Source organism: Dufourea novaeangliae, unplaced genomic scaffold (genome assembly GCF_001272555.1).
Source record: "Dufourea novaeangliae isolate 0120121106 unplaced genomic scaffold, ASM127255v1 scaffold88, whole genome shotgun sequence".
Taxonomy (NCBI): domain Eukaryota; kingdom Metazoa; phylum Arthropoda; class Insecta; order Hymenoptera; family Halictidae; genus Dufourea; species Dufourea novaeangliae.
Window position 1 is genome coordinate 581181 of NW_015373960.1, and position 23822 is coordinate 605002.

General features: G+C 42.4%; 4 protein-coding genes across 7 annotated transcripts in view; 2 read left to right on the forward strand and 2 right to left on the reverse strand.

Moving 5' to 3' along the window:
• Positions 1-405: 405 nt before the first annotated feature.
• LOC107186435 lies at positions 406-3527 on the forward strand. The gene is made up of 5 exons (XM_015574294.1): positions 406-490; positions 711-896; positions 2181-2198; positions 2854-3022; positions 3294-3527. The coding sequence occupies exons 1-4, from the start codon at positions 406-408 to the stop codon at positions 2997-2999; spliced, it is 435 nt and encodes a 144-aa protein (XP_015429780.1). The 3' UTR covers positions 3000-3022; positions 3294-3527.
• A 529-nt stretch (positions 3528-4056) lies between these two features.
• LOC107186433 (surfeit locus protein 6 homolog) lies at positions 4057-5407 on the reverse strand. Its single transcript, XM_015574292.1, has 4 exons — positions 5233-5407; positions 5103-5150; positions 4524-5026; positions 4057-4438 (listed from the first exon to the last, which is right to left on the reverse strand). The coding sequence occupies exons 1-4, from the start codon at positions 5348-5350 to the stop codon at positions 4217-4219; spliced, it is 891 nt and encodes a 296-aa protein (XP_015429778.1). The 5' UTR covers positions 5351-5407; the 3' UTR covers positions 4057-4216.
• Positions 5408-6270: 863 nt separating this feature from the next.
• Positions 6271-7257, reverse strand: LOC107186420. Its single transcript, XM_015574280.1, has one exon. It carries the CDS (start codon positions 7255-7257, stop codon positions 6286-6288), a length of 972 nt encoding a protein of 323 aa, XP_015429766.1. The 3' UTR covers positions 6271-6285.
• Positions 7258-9033: 1776 nt separating this feature from the next.
• Positions 9034-23822, forward strand: part of LOC107186440 (homeobox protein extradenticle) — a 37897-nt gene continuing 23108 nt past the window's right edge. For all 4 annotated transcript variants that reach the window (XM_015574302.1, XM_015574298.1, XM_015574300.1 and 1 more), the window contains exons 1-2: positions 9034-9794; positions 10419-10492. In XM_015574302.1, the coding sequence (XP_015429788.1) occupies positions 9562-9794; positions 10419-10492 (307 nt within the window). In that variant the 5' untranslated portion in view covers positions 9034-9561. The remainder of the gene's footprint in view (positions 9795-10418; positions 10493-23822) is intronic.

Below are 23822 nucleotides of genomic sequence, written 5' to 3' on the forward strand. Positions count from 1 at the left end.
ACATAGATGGAGACCCGCGAGAAAATTGCGAAGCAGTGTAATTGGCACGGTAAAAAATTTCAGAATGGAAGTTAAAGTCTGGCATTGCTGGGTGTGGTAGTCTCAGATTAAAGAGTGAAAAGAACAGAGGAAAATTAGAAAACCGGGCTGCGCCAGCGGCGGCTATGACTTTTGTACCGTGAGAAATGAATCGTGACGGATAACGGGAACAGTGAGCAGGATGTTTTTTTCGAAGGGAAAGCGAAAATAGAGGGGCCAAAAAATAGAGCAACGAGGATCCTGTAATTGAAACACGAATGGCACACGACTCGACCGTCGCTCTTATACGAGTTTTTTAAATTACGATGTAGCACAGATGTGAATGCTTGTTCCGAGGTACTGATTTTGTTTCAGTTTGAAAGAAAAATGTCGGTTGAGATAAGAGCAGGTCGACCAACGATGCCGACGATACCGCAGTCTAAGAGACCAACCATTTTAGTGTATCCGACAGGTGAGATCACGGTAATACAATTTTTTAATAACATATTCAATTACCTTTGAAAGAACTTGAACAATTGGATCGTAATTAAGTTCCCTCGCTAATCACGTACAGTATTCTGATAATCGGCTGATCTATCAATGAAAATTCAATGGACTTCGTTAATTCGCAAGCTTTTCAAATCATGAGGACTCCAGATTTACGATTAAAAATATTTTACCTTATTTTCCAGTAACTCCAGAGAGTATCATTATTCCAATAGTATCGTGCATTCTGGGATTCCCGATATTGGCGCTTATGGTCATCTGTTGCCTGAGGAGGCGAGCAAAGCTCGCGAGAGAACGAGCCAGAAGGAGAAACTGTGATCTGGATCATGGTGCTTTGAGTCTTGTTCGATTTAGCCCGGTTCATCGTTTAGGTGAGTTTTCAGGGTAACTTCAATCAACTGCCAATATTTCCTTGTCTGATTATTTAATACTTAACGAACGCTCAAAGTCGTCCAAGCGTAACAATAAAATTTCAGACAAGTTTTAGACCGAAACATTTCTGGCTGAAATTTTATCCCCGGTGTACTTCAAACGCGCGCCTTCTGTTTTAAAAAGGGCAGTTCATCCATCCTGGACTGTTGGAGTTAAACTCGTAATTAAAATATGAACATCTTTAAGGGAAATGGACGGATTGTATGACGAAAATGGATAGAGGTCACGGGACATTTATATTTGAGCAATTCCGCCCTCTTTAACAACCACAGTGGGCTTCCGTCCGTGGTCGCTTTTCTATCTAGAAACACCGAATACGTACTCACCTACATCTGTACGTTCAAATGCATACAAATTCATACACGCAGGGATACAGTTTTGTAAATGGAACGTATACACACGTACATATTTGGATAAGCGTAAGCACGGGCTACGATATACATACGTACAAGTATATGCATGAGTATACGTATGTATGTGTGTACATTAAATAGAAGGGAAGAGACATTAAAACAGATTGAACGTTGGCCTGAATATTCGAGTTCATGCAGTTTCCAGAATGCTTAGAATCCAGACGTCGCGATTCTTGTGCACACGACAATACCTTTCGATAAAAATGTTTAATCTTCATCAAAGTACAATACCTTGAGAAAGTAAAAGACAGCTGTGCGAAAATAATTATCGGTTTCACATAAATTCCGAATATCTGTACTTTTCAGGGTCCGGTTGTCTTTATATTATAGTTCGATCGTTTATGGGGGCAGACAGGAGGAAACATTGTCAGGATGAACTTCTTATTTCCAATTATACATACTACAGTATAAATGTAATAATATTCGTCGTCAAGGTTGTGTATTATTCAGGGATAAATAAAGTCAGCTGTGTAAAAGATTTTCGTACGTACGGCTACAATTTACCGTAGTCCTAGAGCTCGTAGATTTACGGGTCTGGAAATTTGATAAATGGTAGATATCACTTTGGTTACTGCCGAGCGCACACGAGGGTGAAGATTCTGATTAACGCGAAACTGTTCTGAAACAGAGGCAAGAAAGAGAATGTGTATTTGTACTTTTGCCATTGACTCAATTTATAAAAAGTCGAAGAATATATTAGTTGAATAACTAGTTAAATGAGTTCAAATAACGAAAATTAATACAATAACTCCTTCGAAGACGTCCGAACTAAAATACATATCCATTATTTTATTATTCCGTCAAGCGCAGCATCTAAAGAGGATTTAGGTAAAAAATTTTATCCTGATTGTTGCCTGATTTCGTCTTTAGAGACGTTAGAATTTTCTGAGAACAACGCAATTCGTTTTACTTAATGCGCAATCATTTGCCACCGCCGCCGCCACTGCTACCGTTGCATACTTACGTAACGTAGAATTTAATTAAAGTTTCGCGGAAACCTGAAAGGAACGCGAAAAGAACTAACGATAGAAACGATTCGTTCTGAAATCGATACTTGTGATCTGCAAGCTGCAATCAAAATGCGTTTTTAGTTTTAATTTAATCCTCGAGTACATATGTATGTAGGTATATGCAGGTTCGCCACATCTTGGCACGGCTCTCGATGCAAAAGCATGAATAAATTATTAATATCGTAATTCGCATGTAACTGAACTCGAAGTATTTGCTCCGCAAGCCTGGTAACATATTTAAATCAATTCTGCGTACAACTATATATTAACTACTATATCGGATGAACAGTTTTAAATATACATATAACCTGTTTACATATATGTATACATACATTAAGGTGCAATTAGTACTCCTGCTGCATACGTTTTCGCGCTTTTATCAGCGGACTTGCTTGATGGTTCAGAGTTTTCTGAAGTAAGAAAGAACTTATGTTATTTCTACAATGCATTACAATTTCATTTGTATGTAACAGTTGGAATTGATCGCGCGACGAGAGCAGTATCGTTACGAAGCGATCGAGGATCTCGAGCCTTTCCATCGCTGGAATTGGATACGGTTGTCGAGGAAAGATCGGATCCTGAACAGAGCACCGCACTGGAACTTAGTAGTCCAGATTAGCATCCAGCTTTGGTACCGCCCAGGTTGAATTTTTGCTCATCCCTGATACCCGTAAATCGTATTTTTATATATCGCTAACATTAGTAATTAATTCTTCAAAAATGTATGTAGAATGTCGAGGAAACTAGGTTTCCGTCTGTCGGTTTGTTAGCTTCGAAAGGAATTTCTCGATTAACTATACCTACTCTGAACAGTTCCTATATTGCCGACGCTGAATCGCGTTTTGTCATTAATTAAACATTTGGTAGGAGGAAGACACCGTTGTAAAGTGATTATTTGTCTTATTTTTTTTAGGTCTCCCCGACCATCAAAATCGGCGGTGCCATTGCCCGTAGATCACAGCCCATTATGGACGGCATTGACTCACGCCAATGCCGTGTCTTCCGCACTTGGAGATACCTAACAGGAGGTTGAAGAGGGCGGCTATATCGAAGCTCTCGTCCTCGATTTACCAATCATCTACTAAGAACGTTGAATAAATGAGTTCATTACGAAAAATTGACAACGGGACCTTATCTTATTCGACTTCAAGACCGCAAAGTTATACCATAAGAAGTGCCACAGCATGAACTGATTTAAACAATAAAGACATTAAAGAAGAAGCGATAAAACTGTATAAATAAGACTCGCAAATGTAACGAAAATTGCGACGAACTACATTTTTTACTGATACACTTCTATGGCACGCCATAGACAACCTGCTTTTTACACGACGACATTTATTTAACGAGATAATATACGTGTCCGCTGAGAATGTATATATTAATGTAAATATGAATTTGTTAACATCGTGTACAAACAAAAATCAAACTGTGTAAATAAAGCATTATGAACAATTGTATCGCATATGCAAAAGCACTGCCCAGTTTGAAAACATACGCACATTTACACAGTTTATTATTGCATTGCGCATTTTCGTGATTAAAAATGGTCAACATGTACATATCAAATATAAACTAATTGCAATAATATTCTATCTTTTATAATTTAGTATTACACTACAAACTGCTTCTATAATCTATTGTATGTATAACAAGACATAGCTTTACACAAGTTTGTTTCTGCTAAACCATGTATACGCTCACTTTTCTTCCCACAACATACATTATTCAAGGTCTTTCACACAACAAATTTAGTAAATTATTCTGCACAGTAAAAAGAGCAAAATATGCGTAAAATCTTCCAAAAGAATTGACTTTACTCAGTTTTCTACACATTTAGAAACCAGGTATCACTCTTCCCATTTTAGCAGACTTCTTCAACTTATTTAACTTTTTATCTTTTTTCCTTTTCATGATATTGTCTTGTCTCTTGTCCTGCCTTTCTCGAATTCCTTTTTGTACATTTTCTAATCTAGACTCCCATTTCTTTACACTGTGTTTCTTTTTCTGCTCTTTTCTATTTATTGTTCGTTTAAGTAAATCAGGATCGTCTTTTATCTGCAAAAGTAACAGATTATAAGGTTTTAAATATGTCAAAATGAAATTATGAATAATTATAGGCTTAACAAATTTTTCTGCTTACTTTTTCTCCACTGGCTTTAGCTAATACAGACTTCCATGAGTCCTTCTCTTTAATTTCTTGCGCTTTTTCTATTTCACCCAACTGCTCCATTTCCTTTAACTTATCCTTCTTCTGTTTCAGTTGAAGTAAAATTTTCTTTGGATCTTTTACACTTTTGGGAGGTTTCTTTTTAGTTCCAATTTCCGAAAAATCAAACTTACTAAATACCATTTTGCCTTCTGAATTAAATACAGGCTTTGGTCTAGGAACCTTCGGTACCTCACCATCTTCCTTTTTAATCTTAGATCCCTCTGTTGAATTTTGCTCTATCCTGGCTAACTTTTTTTGCTTCAAACGTTCTTCTTTCTTTGAAATCTTTTTCATTTTATTTTTCAAATTCTTCTTCAACTGTTTATCCTTATATCCTAATTTTTTCACATTTTTTAACCCTTCAAGTTTAGTGTGTAGCTCTTCAAATGTATTTGCTCTCTTAGTTTCTCCAGTAGAATGAAGATAAACTTTGCCTGTAGTAGAAGACATGCAAATTTGAAAATAAGAAACATAGGTATATGCACTACACAAATATTACTGAGAACCAACCTTTTAACATTGCCTTTGCATTATGTCTTACTAATTTACTTTCTTCATCTGAAATTCACATGTATTTTGTTTATCATTACTGTACCTATTATAAATTTTTCGAACGTTATTTTTTTTCTTATATATGTACCTGGCTTTGATGTAGGTAACAGTGTTGTTGAAAAAATTTGTGTAATAAATTGATTTTCGTGTTGCAGTAGCTGCTTGACAAAATTCTTGTTAAATGGTTTTGACATTTTTAACTGCATATTTCTCAGGAAACACGTGCGTGATTACCAGAATGTAAATAAAACACAGGTTTACAAAACAGCAAGACACAAACACGTTGTCAGTTTTCAAAAACTCAACAGCATGTCACAAAGGTTAGGAACTATAATCTACCGCGCAAACTCAAAAACACAAGGAACTTTGCAACTTACAAACACTATAAAAGTATAATATTATACAGTATGAGTTGATTTATACATTAACAATTATTAGTTGTGACTTGTTTAATTATTAAATTAGTATGTACTTGTTTTAATGAAACTGGCATCTCCAGGACCCGAAGGTGCTATCTAGCGACTAGCGACAGTATGTATATACATATACATATAGTTGCAATTGACAGTAAGTTGGCTGCTTCGCCATAGATACCGCTAGCGTGTTATATTAACTGTATTGTATTTGGTATAAAAATTTGAACATTCGTTGAAAACACCGCGACCAAGAGCACTCGATGTATTCTGTTCCACTTAGTAAAAATCTGTATTTCAATTATAAAGATATTACACTCAACATTAAATATTATACTTAACTTAAACTTAAGTATTAAAACTACCTACAGAATTTTTAGTCAAAAATACTTAAATTTATATTTCATTAATAAAAACTGTTATACATAACAATTCTAAAAAATGTGGTCAATCCTTAGTAGATTGTTTTATGAAATGTACTGTTACAAACTCATTTGATTGCTAACGTATTATTTTCAAAAATATTGTAGAAAGTATGTACAATTATTCTTATTATTGCTGCTGCTATTAAATATAAAACCCTGAATGTACAACAGTAACTAATGGAAATACAGTTAAAAAATATATTATCCAAGTACTAACAATTATTTAAATGTCAATACAATACAATAAAAATAAAAGTGACATTGGAAAGTTTGCTAAAAGTAGTGTGTAAAATTAAGGTACAATTATATTGAAAGGGCAACCTTCAGTAACATGTCTGATCTCAAAACAATTAAATAGTATCCATGCAACAAGTACATGTCAAATGCTTGCTCAATTGCCAATGCATCCCCAGGTGTTTGAAAATAAACATGGCAATATCTAATTTCAGTTTTTGGCACTGTTATCATAAGAGATGCAGATATTGGCTTATACTTTTCAAAAAGATGCAATATATAATGTATCCCTAAACTGGGATGGACATTAGCTACAATCACTTCATGAGCTGGAATAACTGCTGTATTTAATGTAGAATGTATTGTATTATGCATAGTAAGTTTCTGATCATTATAGATCAAGGATGGAATTTCACTTTCTTTGAAAAAATTCGTTATCACTGAACTCTCTTTATCAGGTTTTGAAGAAATTGAAGTATTCGATCCGATTCTTTTTAGCTTCTGAAAGTGCAGTTGATGTCTTAAAGGTGATGACGTTTTAATATTATCATCATTGGTACTTCTTAAACTATGCAAACTTGTATCAGATGATTCTCCATAGTCTGTTGCATTATTCTTAAATATGTTTTGCTTTGTTGCACGGAACGAGTTTCCTGTATCAGATGACGAATCTCTTTGGTCGCTTTGTTCAGAAAATCTATTTTTCTGAAATTGATTGCTAGATCTATGAGTACAGTTACTGTTATTCTTCATTTGTGTCTTCTTCTCCTGTTCGTTAATTACGGTCTTATTTTTATTTTTGTGTGGTAATATTTTAATGTAGCTGTGATTTTGGAAACCATCAATACAACGAATAGTATCTTCTAGATGTTTATAATACACAAAACATAATCCGAATTGATTTCCACGATCAGATATAGACGAAACTATGCCGTATACAGAAAACGTTTCTTTAAGTTCGTCCAAACTCAATCCTTTATGATTCGGAAAATGTACAACATAAGAATCACTTCTTTTATCATAATATTTTGCGTAATCCATGTTTGTATGAACTACTTCTCAATTTTATATTTGTATATATTAGAATTATTATTTCCTTATTATTGTACATAAATTGCCGCGTTTCCACCATTCATAGTACGGTTATAGTTATTGAAGGCGCAGCATGTTCGCTATTTGAATCTGATTACATATGTACTTTACAAACTTTAGTATGAATGTTGCTTCAATAAATTAATAGCAGGTACATATTTTTTAGATTAACTTAACGACGCGTGTATATATATACTGTACATTTATTGAAATCTCAAAAACTAGATTGGCGTGCAGTTTTCTACTTTTCATAGTGAGGTTAAATTAATCAAGAGAGCAATGTAGATGTCACTGAATGTGTCACCAAATCCTGTCAAAAATTTATGAAATTATTAAATATTGGAACCAATATAATTAAAAGGTTATCAACATAACGATAATAATTCTCTTAGATAAAAATGATTATTTATGCTACAAGTGTAATATATCTCTTATGAATAAATATCAATTTTCGTATAAAAACAGTCAATCTCATTTTGTAGTACAAAACAAAATGAAAATAAAACGATTGACATAACACGTAAAGCCTTTAAGTACTTAATTTTGAGCGTAAAATAGTTTGGTACGATTTTTCCTCGAAGTCGAAATTGAACATTTATGTTTTCCCGCGTCGTAAAAATGGCTGATACCGCAGCCATATTTTTGCGACGAACATGCGCATTGGTTCGGTCGTAATTTACATTTCTCAAGCACGAAGTCTGTTCGTTTTATCTGCACGGAGTTCAAGTAGCCAAGATTACAGTTAAACGTTCGGTTCTGAACATTTTTTGACTAAGAATTTGCACAGTATAGATGTAAACGACTACGAATAAACGTTAATAGTGATGAAAAAAAAAGAAGTCGGAAGAATGGGCGGAGTTTGCGCCTGTCGAAATACGAGGTAAAAGGCGTCGCTTTATTTGAAGAGTATTTTTGCAAGCTTGTAGTTGGATTTATGGGTAGTGTCTTCAAAGAATAGTTAGTTTGAATTTTTATCAAAATCTGTAGAAATTTAAAGGATCCGCGATACAGGTTAAGGAGAACGCGCCTAGGAAAAGCAGCGAGGTCGCATCGTAAATAAAGTGGATGCGCACGCGGACAATACACGTGAGAGAGAACGAGGGGAATCCTCTGGTTGGAGAAGAACAGAAATGAATCGGTGGTTCTGATTGGTCGAGGCGGCTGTTATGGCCGCCGATTGGCGCACGCACGCTCGCATACCAGGCACTCGGTGCATACACGGACACACATACACGCGTGTGCATCAGCAGCGTAGCAGTCGCTCGCGGCCGAGAAGAGTGAAAAGAGCGACAGAAACGGTCGGTCCGCGCGTTGCCTTGTAAGGCGGAGGGAGAGTTGGTGTGTGACGTCCGTGCGCGGATGGCTCGAAGAACGCCGATTTTCCTCAGCTTCCACGACGTATCCTTGCCGAGCGGAGGAACGACCAAGTGAAAGGAGAGTGCATGTGGGCCGGCCGCGACGCCGACCGTCGACTCAACCGCGTATACGTAAAACCCGACAATCCGTCAAGTTTAAAGCTGCCGAAGCTGCACCATTTTCATCATCCTCTTGTAGTTGTGTATACCAAAACTAGTAACCAATTACTAGAAGCGCACCGTGGAACGTTCCTGCGACAAGGTAGAAAAAATAGGAAAAAGTGGCAGAAATAGAAATAAAGGGTCCGAAGGGCATCGAGAGAGTCAGTGAGACAGAGTGAGAGGGGAAGAGAGAGAGAGAGGGAGAGAAGAAAGAGCAAACGAGGGAGTAAGAGAGAGATAGAGATCAAGAAAGAGAAGCGAGAGCGAGTTAAAACGCTGAACGAGATACGTAAGAGACAAAGGCCACGGCGGCATAACCTCCAAGCGATTCGATCGTACCGCGCGGTTTGGGAATACCCTGTCGTCGTGGATCGTTTCGAAGGATTACTCGATACGCATTATTTACGAGAGATTATATTTTTACAAGTGCACGCCTGCTGCCCGGGCTTCCATATATGAATTGTTGCACGAGTGAGAGAGAGAAAGAGCACGTGTATGCAAACGTATTTTACTCGAGATACAAGGAGACGTCGTTTTGAAGTGAAAGAGCGGGACGATTGTTTGTATGGTCGTGTTTTTCCGCGACATCTGGTATACGATAGACCGTAGTCCGCGAGTGTTGTCTACTGTGTAAACAAATTCGTTGTTGCGTCGTCAGCGAAGAAAAAGGGAAAACGAAAAATAGGAGAAATTTGGAGGCCGCAGATAATATTTTCAGTGGTGTAGTCCACAGTTGATGGATGAAACTGGCAGGATGCTGCAACACGGTGGATCAGGTGTTGGTTTGATGGGAGGTAATCAGGGCCAAGGGGCTCAAAATACCGCTGGGTACGGAAGCATGGGACCCGTCGATGGGACCGCGACACAAGGTCCTGATCAGGCTGTTGAAGCCAGGAAACAGGACATCGGTGAAATCCTTCAACAAATTATGAACATCACTGATCAGAGCTTGGACGAGGCGCAAGCGAGGTAGATCCTATTCGAGATCCGATCAGCCGCCATTTTTTACTACCGATGTATCGTTGCTCATAGGAATTGTTACGCGTTTTATTTTTTCAAGAATCGTTTCTCGTTTAAACATTTCCTTTCCTGATACTTTTTCTCGTGTTACTTTCTGCGATCATTCGAATTTGTCTCTAGCTCTAGTTTACGTTTCTTAATACCAATAGATAACTGCGATGAAAACAGGTTATGTTGATCGCTCTTGAGTATCTCGCGGCACAGTTTTGTCCCTGGGGAAAGTAATCATTATTTTTACGAGACCTTTCAAGATTTTCTATCGCCGGTTAAACTGTTAAATAACGGGTGTGGTACGTGTACTAGTAATGACAAGCTGTAACGCAGGTTGTATATAAGCGTACGAGTATAGTACGACGATAAGGCCGCGTTTATCTTCGCATTATTGGTCCATGATCGTCCAACGTTTGCCAAAACGTTCATCGCGTCTTACGTGCAAACACGCCGTCCGTGGATTAATGTTATTTTCGGATACACGTTTCGTTATCGTGAAACCTATAACGCGGCAGAGATTTTCAATAGAGAACAAGCCCAACGTCTGACTCAAGTTTTTTCTTTTTCTTTTTTTCTCTCCAGGAAGCACACCCTGAATTGCCATAGAATGAAGCCTGCCCTGTTTTCGGTCCTCTGTGAAATCAAAGAGAAAACAGGTGAGTTTTATCGACTCATACTTTCTTACTTAATCCGGCACGGTATGACAAGGCGGTTCTGATGCTCACGTGACTATGCGTCACAAATTGTACATACTTCAGTATTTACCGGTATGCTACGTACGTATCCTATAAATTAAGATACGTCGGTTTACTAGAAATCTACAGTTTATGTTATGGCTGCTTAAGAATTAATGAAAGTTTTTAAACGTCCGCTCTACGTTTCATAAAACGTGCTTGAAAGCGTACCGCGTGAGCTGACAACAGTCTGATTTTTACTGGAAAAAACAAATGAACAACGCAAGACAAATCACATTTAATTCGACCTGTTTTCTAGAATGAATTGTCACGTCTGTTGTTGTTTATTGTGTTCGCAACAAGCGACACGATAATCAAATTGTCGTATCTGCAGTCATCATCTCCAAAAAGTCACGATAAACGACTACCGATTAAATAGACGCCGAATAGATAAGAGGAAACACTCCATAAAAATACGGACGATCACCTCGTAACTCGCGTGAACCAGCCGCCTCTAGCATACGAGCCGTTCTAAACAATTCAAGAAATTCCTAGAACAAGAGATCCCTATCTAACCTCTATCGAGAGAAGAGAGAGGCTGTTGATACGTTTTCAGCGTGTGGTGCAGGGTCGACCCCTGCGCCCATTCGAAACTCGTAAACATAATTTTTATGCGATGTTTGGATTACTTTTACGCGCGGATCAAGAGACCACGAAACGCGCAATTATTTTTCGGGTGCGAGGGGTGGCTGGCTGGCTCGATGGCTGGCTTGGCTCGGTTCGAACCGACAACGGGCAAAGGGGGGGCTGAGGTGGAGAGAAGGAGGTGTGTGGGTCGGCTACCCCAAAAGTAGTTTCTGCCTGGTCGTTTGATGGGGGTGGTGGGGCCACCACGCCCCTCATGCTAAGCCACCCTCTTTCACGTCGTTCCGCCATAAGTATATGTGTATATCCTACACACATTTTTCTCTCTCTTGTTCCCCTCCGGCGCTCACCATCGGCCAGCTAGTCTCCTTTCTCGCGACAAGGGTGGTATTGTGCTGGTCGAGGGTTCGACGTCGACGACATTCCACGTACAGCGTCCGTTGTATATGTCTCTCCGATAAAAATTCGAAAGGGAGGCAAACCACCCCCACTTCTTCTTCCCATCGTCGCGAAAACGATGCCCTTTTTCCTCTAGAATAACCCTAAAAACCTATTCTTTTTTTAAGTGAGCCCGTAGAGGAAACTTTTTAAGCGCGTTTCATAATTCTTCGAAACTTCAATTTTATCTTCCGGTTGATTTTCATCGGATAACCGGGAATGAATTTGACGTCGGTGTGATACACTACGGAAAGCTCAAGGCGAAATCCACGCTTGAATGGCAAACTTTAATCGTACTCGTGAAAGAGTTCATTCGGCGTCTGGCATAAAGAAAGTGAAACAGAGTCGGGAGTGTAAAGAGGATTTACGTAAACAAAAAAGGCGTCGAAGTATGATGAGCGCACTCAAGGGGATGAGTCGCTTTTAATGGTTCTGTATTCTTTATGAGTCGCGCTAAGTATACAGACGCGTTCCTCGTCTGGGCACATGGGTGGTTGGGTGTGAATGTGGATGTTCGTTCGCGTAGGTCAGACGAGGGTACAGAGAAAAATGTATAGGGTAACGGAGAGCAAGCGGCGGGGGATGAAAAGAGAAAAAGAGGCAAGGTTTGTAGTAGAGTTTATGGGCAATGGCTGACGAGGCAGTGAAAAAGTACTAAAACCAAGAGGAGCAGATAAACGCTATGTTAAGCAGACCGTTTTACCAGCCATTTAATATAATCGGCTCTCTCGTGGAGCTCGGATAACTTCGGATCAGGGCCGTACCGACTCAGATTTCTCCCTATTCGACAATTTTTTCCTTTCTCTTTATTTGCCACCGATAAACGTGGCGGCGGCAGCTTGCGCTATCATTACCAATGTTACGTTTGAATTTTATTACGGGGACGAGTGTTTCCGCGTTTACACCTTGTAGCGTTTCTTTCGTTCTTTCTTATACCTAAAACAGTTCGAATTTCGAAGTCTGATAAACGAATCGTTCGTCTCCTCTGCCACGGGATAGATGTATTTTTAATGAACTATTCTCCCATTTGAATATCTCGCATTGTGATTGATAGTCTCGAAGCGACGACGATTTGTCACGGTCATCCGAAACAGCTACTCCTCGAAACGCGGTGATCTTTGAAAACCTGTTTTGGACAACCCCGTTTAGACCGATTTCCCATGGGACGCACGAGGATCCCGATTGGTGGACCAACGAGGAAGAAAGAGAAGGGACGAAAGAGCTCGAAATCCGCGGGATTTCTCGAACCCACCTTTTTCGACCAACCCCTAATCCGTTTTTTCTTCTGCCCCGTCGCTCAGAGATCTTTTCTCTGGATAGTCCTTCGCAGCGGGGGTATAATCGTCACTGCCACATACCGCTTCCTCCTAAAAATATTCTTGCCTCGCTAGAGTCTCACCCTGTTACTCTCTGCGAGTTGTCATTGATTTGAGAAACGCTAAAATTAAATTACAACCCCCAGGCATCAAGGGACGTTTTCACTCTTCTATCGTCACACAAAAGTCCAAAATTTGATAGAGATAATTTGCTTGAGTAGGTAGTCTGTCATGATTTTGTAATGATTAGGCGATGGGGTATCGATCACTCGGTCGGTTGTCCGATTCGTAGTTAACTTTATTTATTGTTTGTCAACGCGTGTAACATACGCGAATTTCGAAATGAGGTTCGATTGGTTCTGTGTCGTCCCACGCTTTCGACAACTTTTTCTCTATTTCTTTCGATTTATCATCATTCAATTAAACCGACAGGCATGGCATCGCGTTACTTCCGATTTCGTACTTCGAAACTAGACGAATCCATACCCGCATTTGACTAACATCAATTCCACTTTGCGAAGCCGTTTCGCGTGTTTACTTTTCATTGATACATTTGAAAAATAATTAGCGGTTCGCTATACAATTTTCCTAATGAGCGTTGTGTTTTCCTAAGAGTAAAATGCATGTTGTATGTCAATTAGACTGCGCTCACTTTACTTAAGGCTTGCGCAACTCTCCGCATATTTGTTTGTCTCATGCGATTCTGCACGCGAGACTCGCTACGCTACGCAATGGCGAGCCAACATTCAAAATTGACACATTTTTTTAATGCGTATCAACACCTAGCGTAGCAGGATATTTTCTCGTTTTGGGAGTCATCCTTCTACTAAAATTAGTGGGCACACGCTCAATCAGTTGCAATTACTAGCAATCATATTAATGAAACCGCAGTGCTTCTTCGTGCACAGATACGGATACTAACTGAAGCATCGTGCTCGAGGAATTAATAATGTAATTTACTTGTTTGATGCAGTACATCTCGTGCATTATGATTTAACGCACGATTCCCTGTAATATGATTTACGGAATTTGTATCCGTGTTGTCGAGATTAAAATACAGCCACGTTCAATCGATTTCGATATTTGATTACAATCCAATTTATAACGCGGTCGGTGAAATTTTGAAGGGATCGTGCCCCTACTTATTTTCATGGATTAATTCTAGATTTTTATTTCCTCGAGAGACATACGACGGTGTTGTACTGGAAAAACGAAATATGATAGTTTCATTCGTGAGTTTGGTACAACGATTTGACGTGGGCTGTATCGTTGGCAAAAGGTATATACAAAGGTAGCGACCGTTTTCCAGGAGATGACGCTTCTCATCCCGACCCCAGTTGGAATGTCGTTCCCCTAGCTTCGATTTCCTTTTCTTCTTCTTCTTCTTCTTCTTCTTCTTCTGCTTTCAGCTTCTGCCCCTTCTTTTCCTCCTCCGCCTGTCGGGTCTTCTCTTTCGTTTTTCTTTTCTTTTTCTTCTCCCTCTTTTTCATCCGCGGTCCCCGCATGCAGATGGGGTTCCAGCAACCAAGGTGAACCGGCCTTTCTGCTCTCTCTTGAGATTCAAACTTCTTCGACTCGACTAACGAGATTTGTCCGATTCCAGCCTGTCGTATTGTGCGCTGATTTATTACGAAAAGTTTTTAAGGTTGCACCGTGCACTGGTGTCGTATACTCATGGGTACTGACTAGGTGAGAGCTTTTACTTGCCACACTCGAGTTTCGTAGCAATTTTCGTGGCGACTGAAGAAGCTTCGCCGTTTGACCGGTAGCTCCTCCCGTTCAAGAAACTCCACATGGTCAGACGCCGTCGAATATTTTCAAACGTATAGAATACATATCGGTGGAGTCTCGATCGTTGCTGTTCGAAAGTGTTTTGCAGTATCGAGGCGTTAATTTGAAAAAGAGTATGCAGAAAGTAGAAACTTATCCAACTACGTTAAACGCTGTTTCGATATCCTTGCTCCAGTACATTGTATATTTATAGGTAAAGATAAAAACTTACTGCATTATCGAGTAATACTATTACGGTAGCGTCTGCTCACAGATAAGATACGCGTTACGCGCGTGAACACGGACTGACGTAGGCGTTATTGTTCGGAAAGCAAGTCGAACGAGCAAAACGGAAAATCCAAAAATACGTGGGCGCGCGAGGCAACCTTGTATCTTTGATATTTCTGGAACAACCTTTCGTTAAACTATTCTCGATCGAGCGCCCGACGTAGCGTCTTGTGCTCGTAAGCACCGACTTGTCGGCGAAGAGTATCGCCTAACTGAAAATGTAGGAATACGCGTACCGAGCGGAGTTAATGGTACGGCGAACAAAAGAGTCCAAGAGACCGAGCGGGCATTGTGCTGTCAAGTTGTACACGACAGTTACACTGCTGTCCCGTTAACGGAATTGCACTTAAGTCGCTTTAATTGTGCGGAGTTACTGACCGGAAGTCGTCGTTATGGTCATCGCCCTCGCAGGAAGATATCCCTTTACCCTTTGCGTTCTGGTCGGTATCGATCTTGATTCTAGAACACGCGGCAGAAAATACAATTAACCTATTCCGGCATTATAACATACAAAATCGTGCAACTGGTCTCCTTGTAACAATTGTCGATATCGAATCAAAGGAATCCTTAAATGACTTGCTCGAATTATCTATGAAACGAGAATATACTCGTCGAATTTATACAACGAGGTGCGAAAAGTGATACTTTTGTCCGGAGTACGTGGACAATCAAGATTTCGAAGACGACTGGGAGGCCCAACGGGCAAACCGAGAGACCGTACGAAAGCTCGAAAGATTTCGAAAAATAAACAAGCAATCCACTTGGGTCGTCGTACCGTGCGATAAATATCTACCGGCAAGAGGAGAGGCCCCTTTGTGGAATCCGTCGTGCGTGTTCGCGAGTTCGCCCGTACGTGAATCGGTGAGCACGCGTGTGTGGCGTAGGGGGTCGATTTAACAAACCATACGTTACGCCACGATAAAATCTCGCAAACCTATAAACTTCGGGCCGGAGCTAGGTGCGGGTACGTTATATCATAAAAATCCAGTAAAATAAGCTCGTAAACCGAAAGACAGAGAGAAAGAGAGGGGGAAAGCCGGAGAAAGAAGAACGGAGAACGGCGAGTTAGAAGGGGTAGGAGTAGGACCGCCATGTCCACCACGACGCCGCGATATACAGTCTTCCTGTTCGCGTGTACGTGCTCTCACGTGCTTTACACGCGCCTGCGTACGTTCAGGACAGCCTGGTGGGCCCACACGCATCCCGAGTCCTCCGAACTCCGGTTTTTATCGGCGATAATTAATCCACCGTGCACGGCCGACGAAGGTTTTTCGACCGGGGTCGAGAAACCCCGATAACGCGCGAGTGGTTCTTGGCAATTTCTTCGGAGACACGTTGTTACATTGCGCAACGCCCAGGAAAAAGCCCGCCGTAAGAGAGAGCGAGAGAGAGAGAGAGAGAGAGGAGAGCCGTGTTACTCGGAAGAAAATACGACTCCAGTCGCGGGGAGTCGACTTTTTACGAGAGCCCCTACGTTTGCGTTTATCCTGATTATCTGGTCTCGCGTATATCCGAGATCTTATGTCCTCCTTGGTAACTTCGCCGCGATCTATATAGACGAGAGAAGAACGATCTTTCGAGAGGCTAATTGGAAGACTCTCGAGGGCCAGCGTTCGCTACGGTGTACGTACACCGGGGGCCGGTATTCTCTTAATCGTATGGTAATTCTATGGAGATTGCATGGGGCGAGGAGAAGCTCGTACCGTGGATCGTTAGGCCGTTTTCGTTCCCGATGGAATCTAACCTTGCGTCTTTTTTCTTCGATTCATCGTCTTCGCCGGTTCGGGTTCTAATCAGTTTCTCCTCACCTGTCGTCGTCGTCGTCTTTGGCCAAAGTCTATTCTTTTTGTAAGGAGTTTCATGATTGGCCGGGAAACCCCTGCAAGTGACTCTCGGTAAAATATCGTGGAAATTGATGCGATGTGAAATTGACGGTTTTGCCATAGAGAATAGAGGAGTCGCCGTTTTCCATCGAGCCGATGCGTACGTCGAGGGGTTAGATTCAAGGTGACGGGTGAATGGCATGCCACCCCTGGGGATACCAATAACTGTGTACTCGTTGGCATGAAGTAAGTATCATTGAGTCTTGTTTTTCGCGTACGAAACGGCAAGACACGCGACATCCTTACTCTCGCCACTCGAACCGACGTGTCCTATGGTGATCGTATACACGCGTCGGTTATTACGTGCCGTTCGTACAGCCGCAATCGTTATCATTAATTTAATTCCATTTCGAATCCGTCAGTGTAGAAGATGACAAGAGAGTGGCAGCTTGTCCTTGAGCCGAACATCGTACGTCTATCGTATCAGGATAATTTTATCGTGAGATGAATTACTCGCGCGCGCACGTCTAGTAAAACAGGTACGGTGTTGCAATTTTACTGTCACGATGCCTTGCTCTGATATTAAACGATCGAACGGTATCGCGAGGGTTCGTCTTTTCACCGACGCGATCATTTACCTACAGTATCGTTTAACCCTTAATAGACGGCGCAAGTTTTTCGTTTCTTCCCATTTGACCGGTGGTATGTGGCGTCACATACATTATTATAATCCGTTAATGAACCAAACTTTGAGATATTTTTCATATCTACATTTAACGTACAAGTGCATCCAAGTGGAAGTATGAGAGTCGATGTAATGCACCGACGCCGTACCAAAAGGGTTAACGAAGAGCTGTTACATAGTTTCATCAGCGATTTCGAGTCATCGGTTACTCCTCAGTCAAGATAACTTGGATACTTGGGAAGTATCTATTGCTTCATACGGGAACGCAACTTATTCGCGAGGATTTAATTATTTACATAGGCGATTCGGCGGTGAATATCGATCGACGCGCAAGTAGCATAGATCCGAACGGAAAATACCAACAGGCGGCAGCTGTGTACGCGCGCGAACACAAGAGAAAAAGGAGAGGATGTAGAAGGACAGGGCGAAACACGAAGGAGCTTCCATCTCTGGCTCGAGATTTCATTAAAATTCATGAACCGTGCGCGACTCGCGCCTCTCTCTCTCTCTCTCTCTCTCTCTCGGTGGTGGTCTTTGAGTTTTGCGCGTTACGAAGAAGCGGCCCAGTCGCGACGTATCCAGTGCCGAGGAGAGGCAACCTGCGACCGAGCTTGAACAGCCAGAAGAAGAAACCGAGACCATGAAAGGAGGAGGGGAAACACGGAGCGAGGGGAGGGAGTGCAGCGTTAGCTATGAATAATACAGGGAACTTCTAATTGCGCGAGACAAAACTCGGTAGTTGGAAACTTTCGTAGAGCTAGCGCCGGCGACGTCCAGAAACTTTCACGACTCTCGCTAAACTTACCGCTTGTTTCTAGCTACCCTCCTTCGTATACGCGACGCTGTCTCGCCGCCGGAAGTCAGCCTCGTCGACTCTTCGACTTTTCCCTCGCGAACTCCATCGAGTGCTCCGTCGAAATTCTTCGCGGTCGATGTATCTTTCCGAAAACCGATCTCGGATGGTCGAAGTTCCTGCGCGAAGTTAATCCAGAGAGGCTACATTATATTATCTACATCGAGTGTTCTATCCCGGTGATATCACCGTACCATACAGTAAATCTTGAGTGTTCGAAGTCTCCTTGGAACTGAGCATTACAAATTTCATAAATCAATGGCCATATGTGCTTATTAAAAAATCAGCATTGCACCTGAGTACCTCTTGTCAGTGCCGAGGAGTCTTCCAACACTCATCAAGGGTTTACTGTACATCCCAATTGACTCGAAATCAGAACTTCCCGTTGGGTGGTTGTGTTCGTGAAATTTACCTTGATCCTTGACGCGTGATTTCATCGGCGAACAATGATCGGAATCATTATTCTGGTACAGGATCGTTTGCTTCCAACCGGAGATATAAAAAAAAAAGAGAGCATCATCCCGAAAGGGGAGAAGTATACAGATAGTCGTTTCAGTTTCTGTCCTTCTTTTTTTCTCGTACTAACCGTTCGCATAGGTGCTGGGCAATGAGAAGAGGGATATCGTTTCTGCGGGGAGGGTGTGTTCAGCCCCCGTACTCAGGGGTGGCTGTAACGTCGCTCGTAAAAACACCGTAAACTCGACAGCAACAGGTCCCGTGTGTCTGGTACAGAAACTGCTCGACCGTGCTCGAATATGACGTTTCGAGTGCGCGGGGCACCTCATTCTCGTATCACGGCCCTGCGACAATTCCAAGCTGCCAATTCGGAGCGTATTTTTCATTCCGCGCACCGCTCGGAAACAATGCTAGGCTAACGAAATTGCGTGTTGCAATTATTTGATTCGGAGACAGGTGAAAATGTAGAATTTCAATGTTAACGTAGGTAGTTATTTAACAGGGCGAATCAAGTTTTTCTTTTTTTTTTTTTAAAGCTATAGGATCAAACGGAACGATATCTATAGTGGCTTCGAAGATCCGCGGGAAAACCTCTTCCCGTAGCGAGAAGAATTTTAGCAGCGAAAGATTCCAAATTCTCGCCGCGTAAAGAGTCTGCGGCATCCAACCGGGCATGCATAATGCATACACAGGGATGCCACGAGAAAAATGTCTCTCCGCAGCCGCGAAAGAGAGTTGCGTTTACGTGAGCAACGCTACTGCTTGCGTACGTGTGCGTATCCTCGCGAACGGTACAAATTTTTAATCCCGTGCTGCATCTTTCTCCCGACCGGTTTGAATTTTCACCGAATATGGTAATCACGCTGTTTGCGCTTAATCAACCAGGTTTCCGTTAACTTTGTACCTACTAAAATTTCGTGTTGTTTCGCCTATGAAGAAATTTATGAATTTTCTGCTCGCGATAGGATCGATTACGGTATCGTCAGCGCCGATTAAACGCAGTTTCCGGACCGTTAGATTTTATGGATCAACGTATTTCGTGCCGTTTGGTACATTCCTCGATATTTTCACAATGGTTTTTCGACGATTTGATATCGAGCGCCTTGGCCTCCCCTTCGATGAACGGCTGGCGGGGATGAAGCTGACGGTGGCGTTGGTCCACCCTTTCTCACGGACGAATTACCCTCTCTAGTCTTTCCAGAAGCCATGCCAGTTCTCTATAGTTTCGTCGAAACCTCCACGAACGATCGCAACATTCGATTCTTTGCATTCACACGAAAAATCGATGGGTGTATTTGTTGCGTTTTAATTCCGATTGATACAGATGGTCGCGATAACAAGATTGTTCCTCGAGGTAGAATTTTTACCGGCTATACGTTCAGTTGAGCGTCGTTACGTGCTCATGCAGAGACCGGAGTCAGTCTCTCGTTAGTTGGAAACCGAATCGGGGCGAGACAGAAACGCAAGGGTGTAGTTTTTCCAATGGTGATGCACCGACGCGAGGCGTGCGTTTACAACGCCCACGGGAGCCACCGGGTTGAAAATGAAATGCGGAAGAGTCTTCGTGTCCTGTCCGTCCAGAAAAAAGGATACTATTCCTGCGGTTGCGTGGAAACTTTAGAATATACCGTAAACTCCATATTTCACTGTTTCATTTGTCGACCATAGATTTCTGAACGGTTCAAAAGACCAACCCGCATCGTATAGATCATCGAATCTCTATGCATTTCTCGACGATGCTTGTTCTTTCTCAATGGGATTGGTCCTTCGGGCGCGAATAAAAGGTAAAGACGATACAGCTATAGCTTCTCTGGACAATAAAGTTACTGCAATCGCGGATGTGATTCATAAAATTGATCGCAGCGTGTTCCTACAATTTATTCGTACGATAGATCTGTTCTGTCAGAATTTTCCTTCAATTTTACGCGTAACGCGGATCCGCGAGCACTTTTCATCGATGTTTCGCGGATAAATGTACATGGGAAATTCTGTGCGTCCACGCGGACATGCTCCCGGAGATTTTCCAGGCCAAGTGTCATCGCGTTATTCGTGGGATGCACCTACCATAGATCACGGTGTTTTCAGCGCCCATGGCGCGCACGCACACGAATAACCTGCGCACATGGGAACAGACCGACTGAGTTATTTTCTGACCATTGCCTCTTGCCCTCCACACGCAAAGCACCCGCGCACAGTTTCGTGCACCGCGTATACGCGCGCGGAACTACTATATCCGTCCGTACGGAAGGGAAACGTTCTGTACTGTCTGACTCAGGGGTTGACAAACATCAACAACTGATGTAGATAAATTGCGAGCCAGCGTTTCGAAGACCTGGTCGATTTCACCTGAAATAAAGCAGTGAGACTTCTTTTGGCCACGGAACAAAATTTCGACCAAATCATCTTGACAGTACGTTTGACACCGCTAGACAGAAAAAAAGTTATGTATACATACCTGTATCGCGTCTCCAGTAACTTCCGAGTAACAGTATTTCTCGCGTATAAACAGCGGGTGGAATAGATTTTCGGACGGTTATTACGAACACCCACGCAAGTTGAAATGGCAGGTCGAGCAGGCTATGAATGTCGCGTTGAAATACACCGAGCGTAGTAAAGGGTTAAAATGTTTCATTCGATGTCTACGTAAGTCGCCCTGTATCTTTGACACGATGATAAACGCGTTGAGAATTTTTTCGTTATTTCTATCATCGTCTTCGGTCGAAATTTCGGTGAAATCAATTTTTTTTAATTAGACCGTCTACGATGGATGCATAAACAGTTGCTCGGTGGCGTGGCGCGAGCATACATTCGAACGATGCGATGGAGCGACGACACACGCACGAAATCCTCGTCTATAGAAACACGAACGCAGACGCTTACCTATACAGGGTGACTCGAAAGTGGTGGTGGCCGACGCGAGAGCCACTCGATCAATACGCCACGTTGCCTCCTGCGCCTCCACCCCCAGGAACGTCGGTCTACCCCCTGTCGCCTCTCGGGCTCCTCTCTCCCGCCAGCCAGCCAGCCAGCCAGCCAGCCAGCCAGCTAGTACTCTCTCACCCTTTCTCTCTTTCCTCGACTCTCCTCGTTCCGTCTTTCTCGTGTACGATGCGCTGCTCACCCACCCCGTGGAAAAAGGAACGACGGAGGAAACACTCGCGTTCTCTTTCCATTTTTCTCATTCTCCCCCTTTCTCTCTGGCCTGGACGAGGACTCGAAAGGAAATACTCCGCAGCTCAGCAGGATTTTTCCAGCCAGGAAATAACAAATACACACTGCCGGCAGGAGAAACGGGTAGATTTTAATGGGGAGTTCATGCAACGTTGCGCGTACCATTCGGATTTAGACAATTGGTAGAGAAACGAGTTGGTTTGTTTGAAAGATTTCTGGGTGAAATTAACCCTTGAGTTTGGTGTTCCTTCTCGAGAAATCTGACCATGATATTCGCGTCGTATCCGATTCTACATCATTTGTGGATGCATCCCCGATTCGAACTAGAAGCTGGCCCTCTGAAAGCCTTCGAGATCGTTGAAATTGGATCATCGGTGACCCTTTGATAGAAGTTCCGTCTCCTATTCGGTGGTCCCCAGCGGGGTTATCGGAGATAGAAGATGGTCGATGATTTACACACCGTGGCGCGATGTTCGCGGAAAACTGGTTTACCGGTTTCTCACGGATGGCTTGGTTTTCAGAGGAATAAACCAGGTTATAGAGTCATTAGACGTTATAGACCACGAAGCTTGGCGAGCTTTAGGCTCCGCGGCTATACACGGCCGTCTCTCGTGAGGTTCATTTAATCGATTACCGTTTCCGTTGAATTTTACAACGGGGCTTTATGTCTATAAAACGACTCGTGTATTTTTACGCGTCCCGCTCGCCGCAGCGTTTTATATTTTCCATCACGATCGCCTTGCTCGATGCTGTATACCTTGTTATTGTAAGTAGAGGTTGCAGTGGTGTGGGGTTGTCCGACTGTTTTATCAAGAGTTGTACGTTCGAATGACCACCCGGCAAGGGAACACGTATCGGGTCGTGAAAACGATAATTTTATTTTGTTCTTTCGTTTTTCTTTTGTCAGAAAGAATGTGTCCAGTGTATCGTATTAAAAATGGTAGATATTAAGGGGAGGCAAGCGAAACAAGAGCAAAGAGTAATGGGGCTTCGCTAGACAGAATACGGTCCTGACCATGCGTGCACGGGGCTGTTTCTACCCTTACAGACGAGAGCGTGTACGACAGAGGGTGGGATGGGGTGTACACATTCGGTACACCTGTGCTGTATATTGCGGAAAAGCCGGACTTGCCAGGCAATAAGAATTTCTTTCTCGATCCGCTTGCCCGCGTTCTCTTTCCAACGCTTCTCTCTCCGTTTCTCTTTAGTTTTGCAACGTTTTATTAATACTTTCTCCTTCATCTTTCTCGTTCTCGAGGTATCCGTGTTACCCTCTACCTCTTCGCGTCTTACCATCTCACAGCACCGCCTCGGTCTTGCTTCGATTCCGTTGTAATGAACTCGCATCACGGTGTTCCCGCGTTTATCGCAGCCCTATTAGCGTCGTTATCGCTGAAACAACATCGGGAATCTTTGTGCTTGCGTTAATATCACGCAATTATATCCCGCCTCGTTTGCCGAGGGCGCTTTTGTCGCGCGAATTTGGAAGGAACCTTCCACCCCCGGTTGTTAACTCACAGTTGCTGCGAAGATTCGCTTCCTGCGCGTAGAATGATGGTACGAAATTAAATAGAGAGCACGTCGAATTTTAGGCTGCAAAATCTTGTTTCACGGTCAAACAGGACGGACGTTGATAACGGGGTAAAAAGTTCGTAGAACGGAACACGCGAAAGCTGGCGAAACGAGCTGATAAATTTCGATGGCTCGTAACGAGAGAAAGGGTGGAACCAACACGATACGCGGGCCTCTCGTTTCCCGTTAACTCGTCGCGAATATCTTCGGTCGTTATTAAGCTATTAAAAAGTCTAGTTATCGTTGTCGCGGCGTACACAGGAGAGACAAGTTCTCGAGGGTTCCCGAGCAGGAA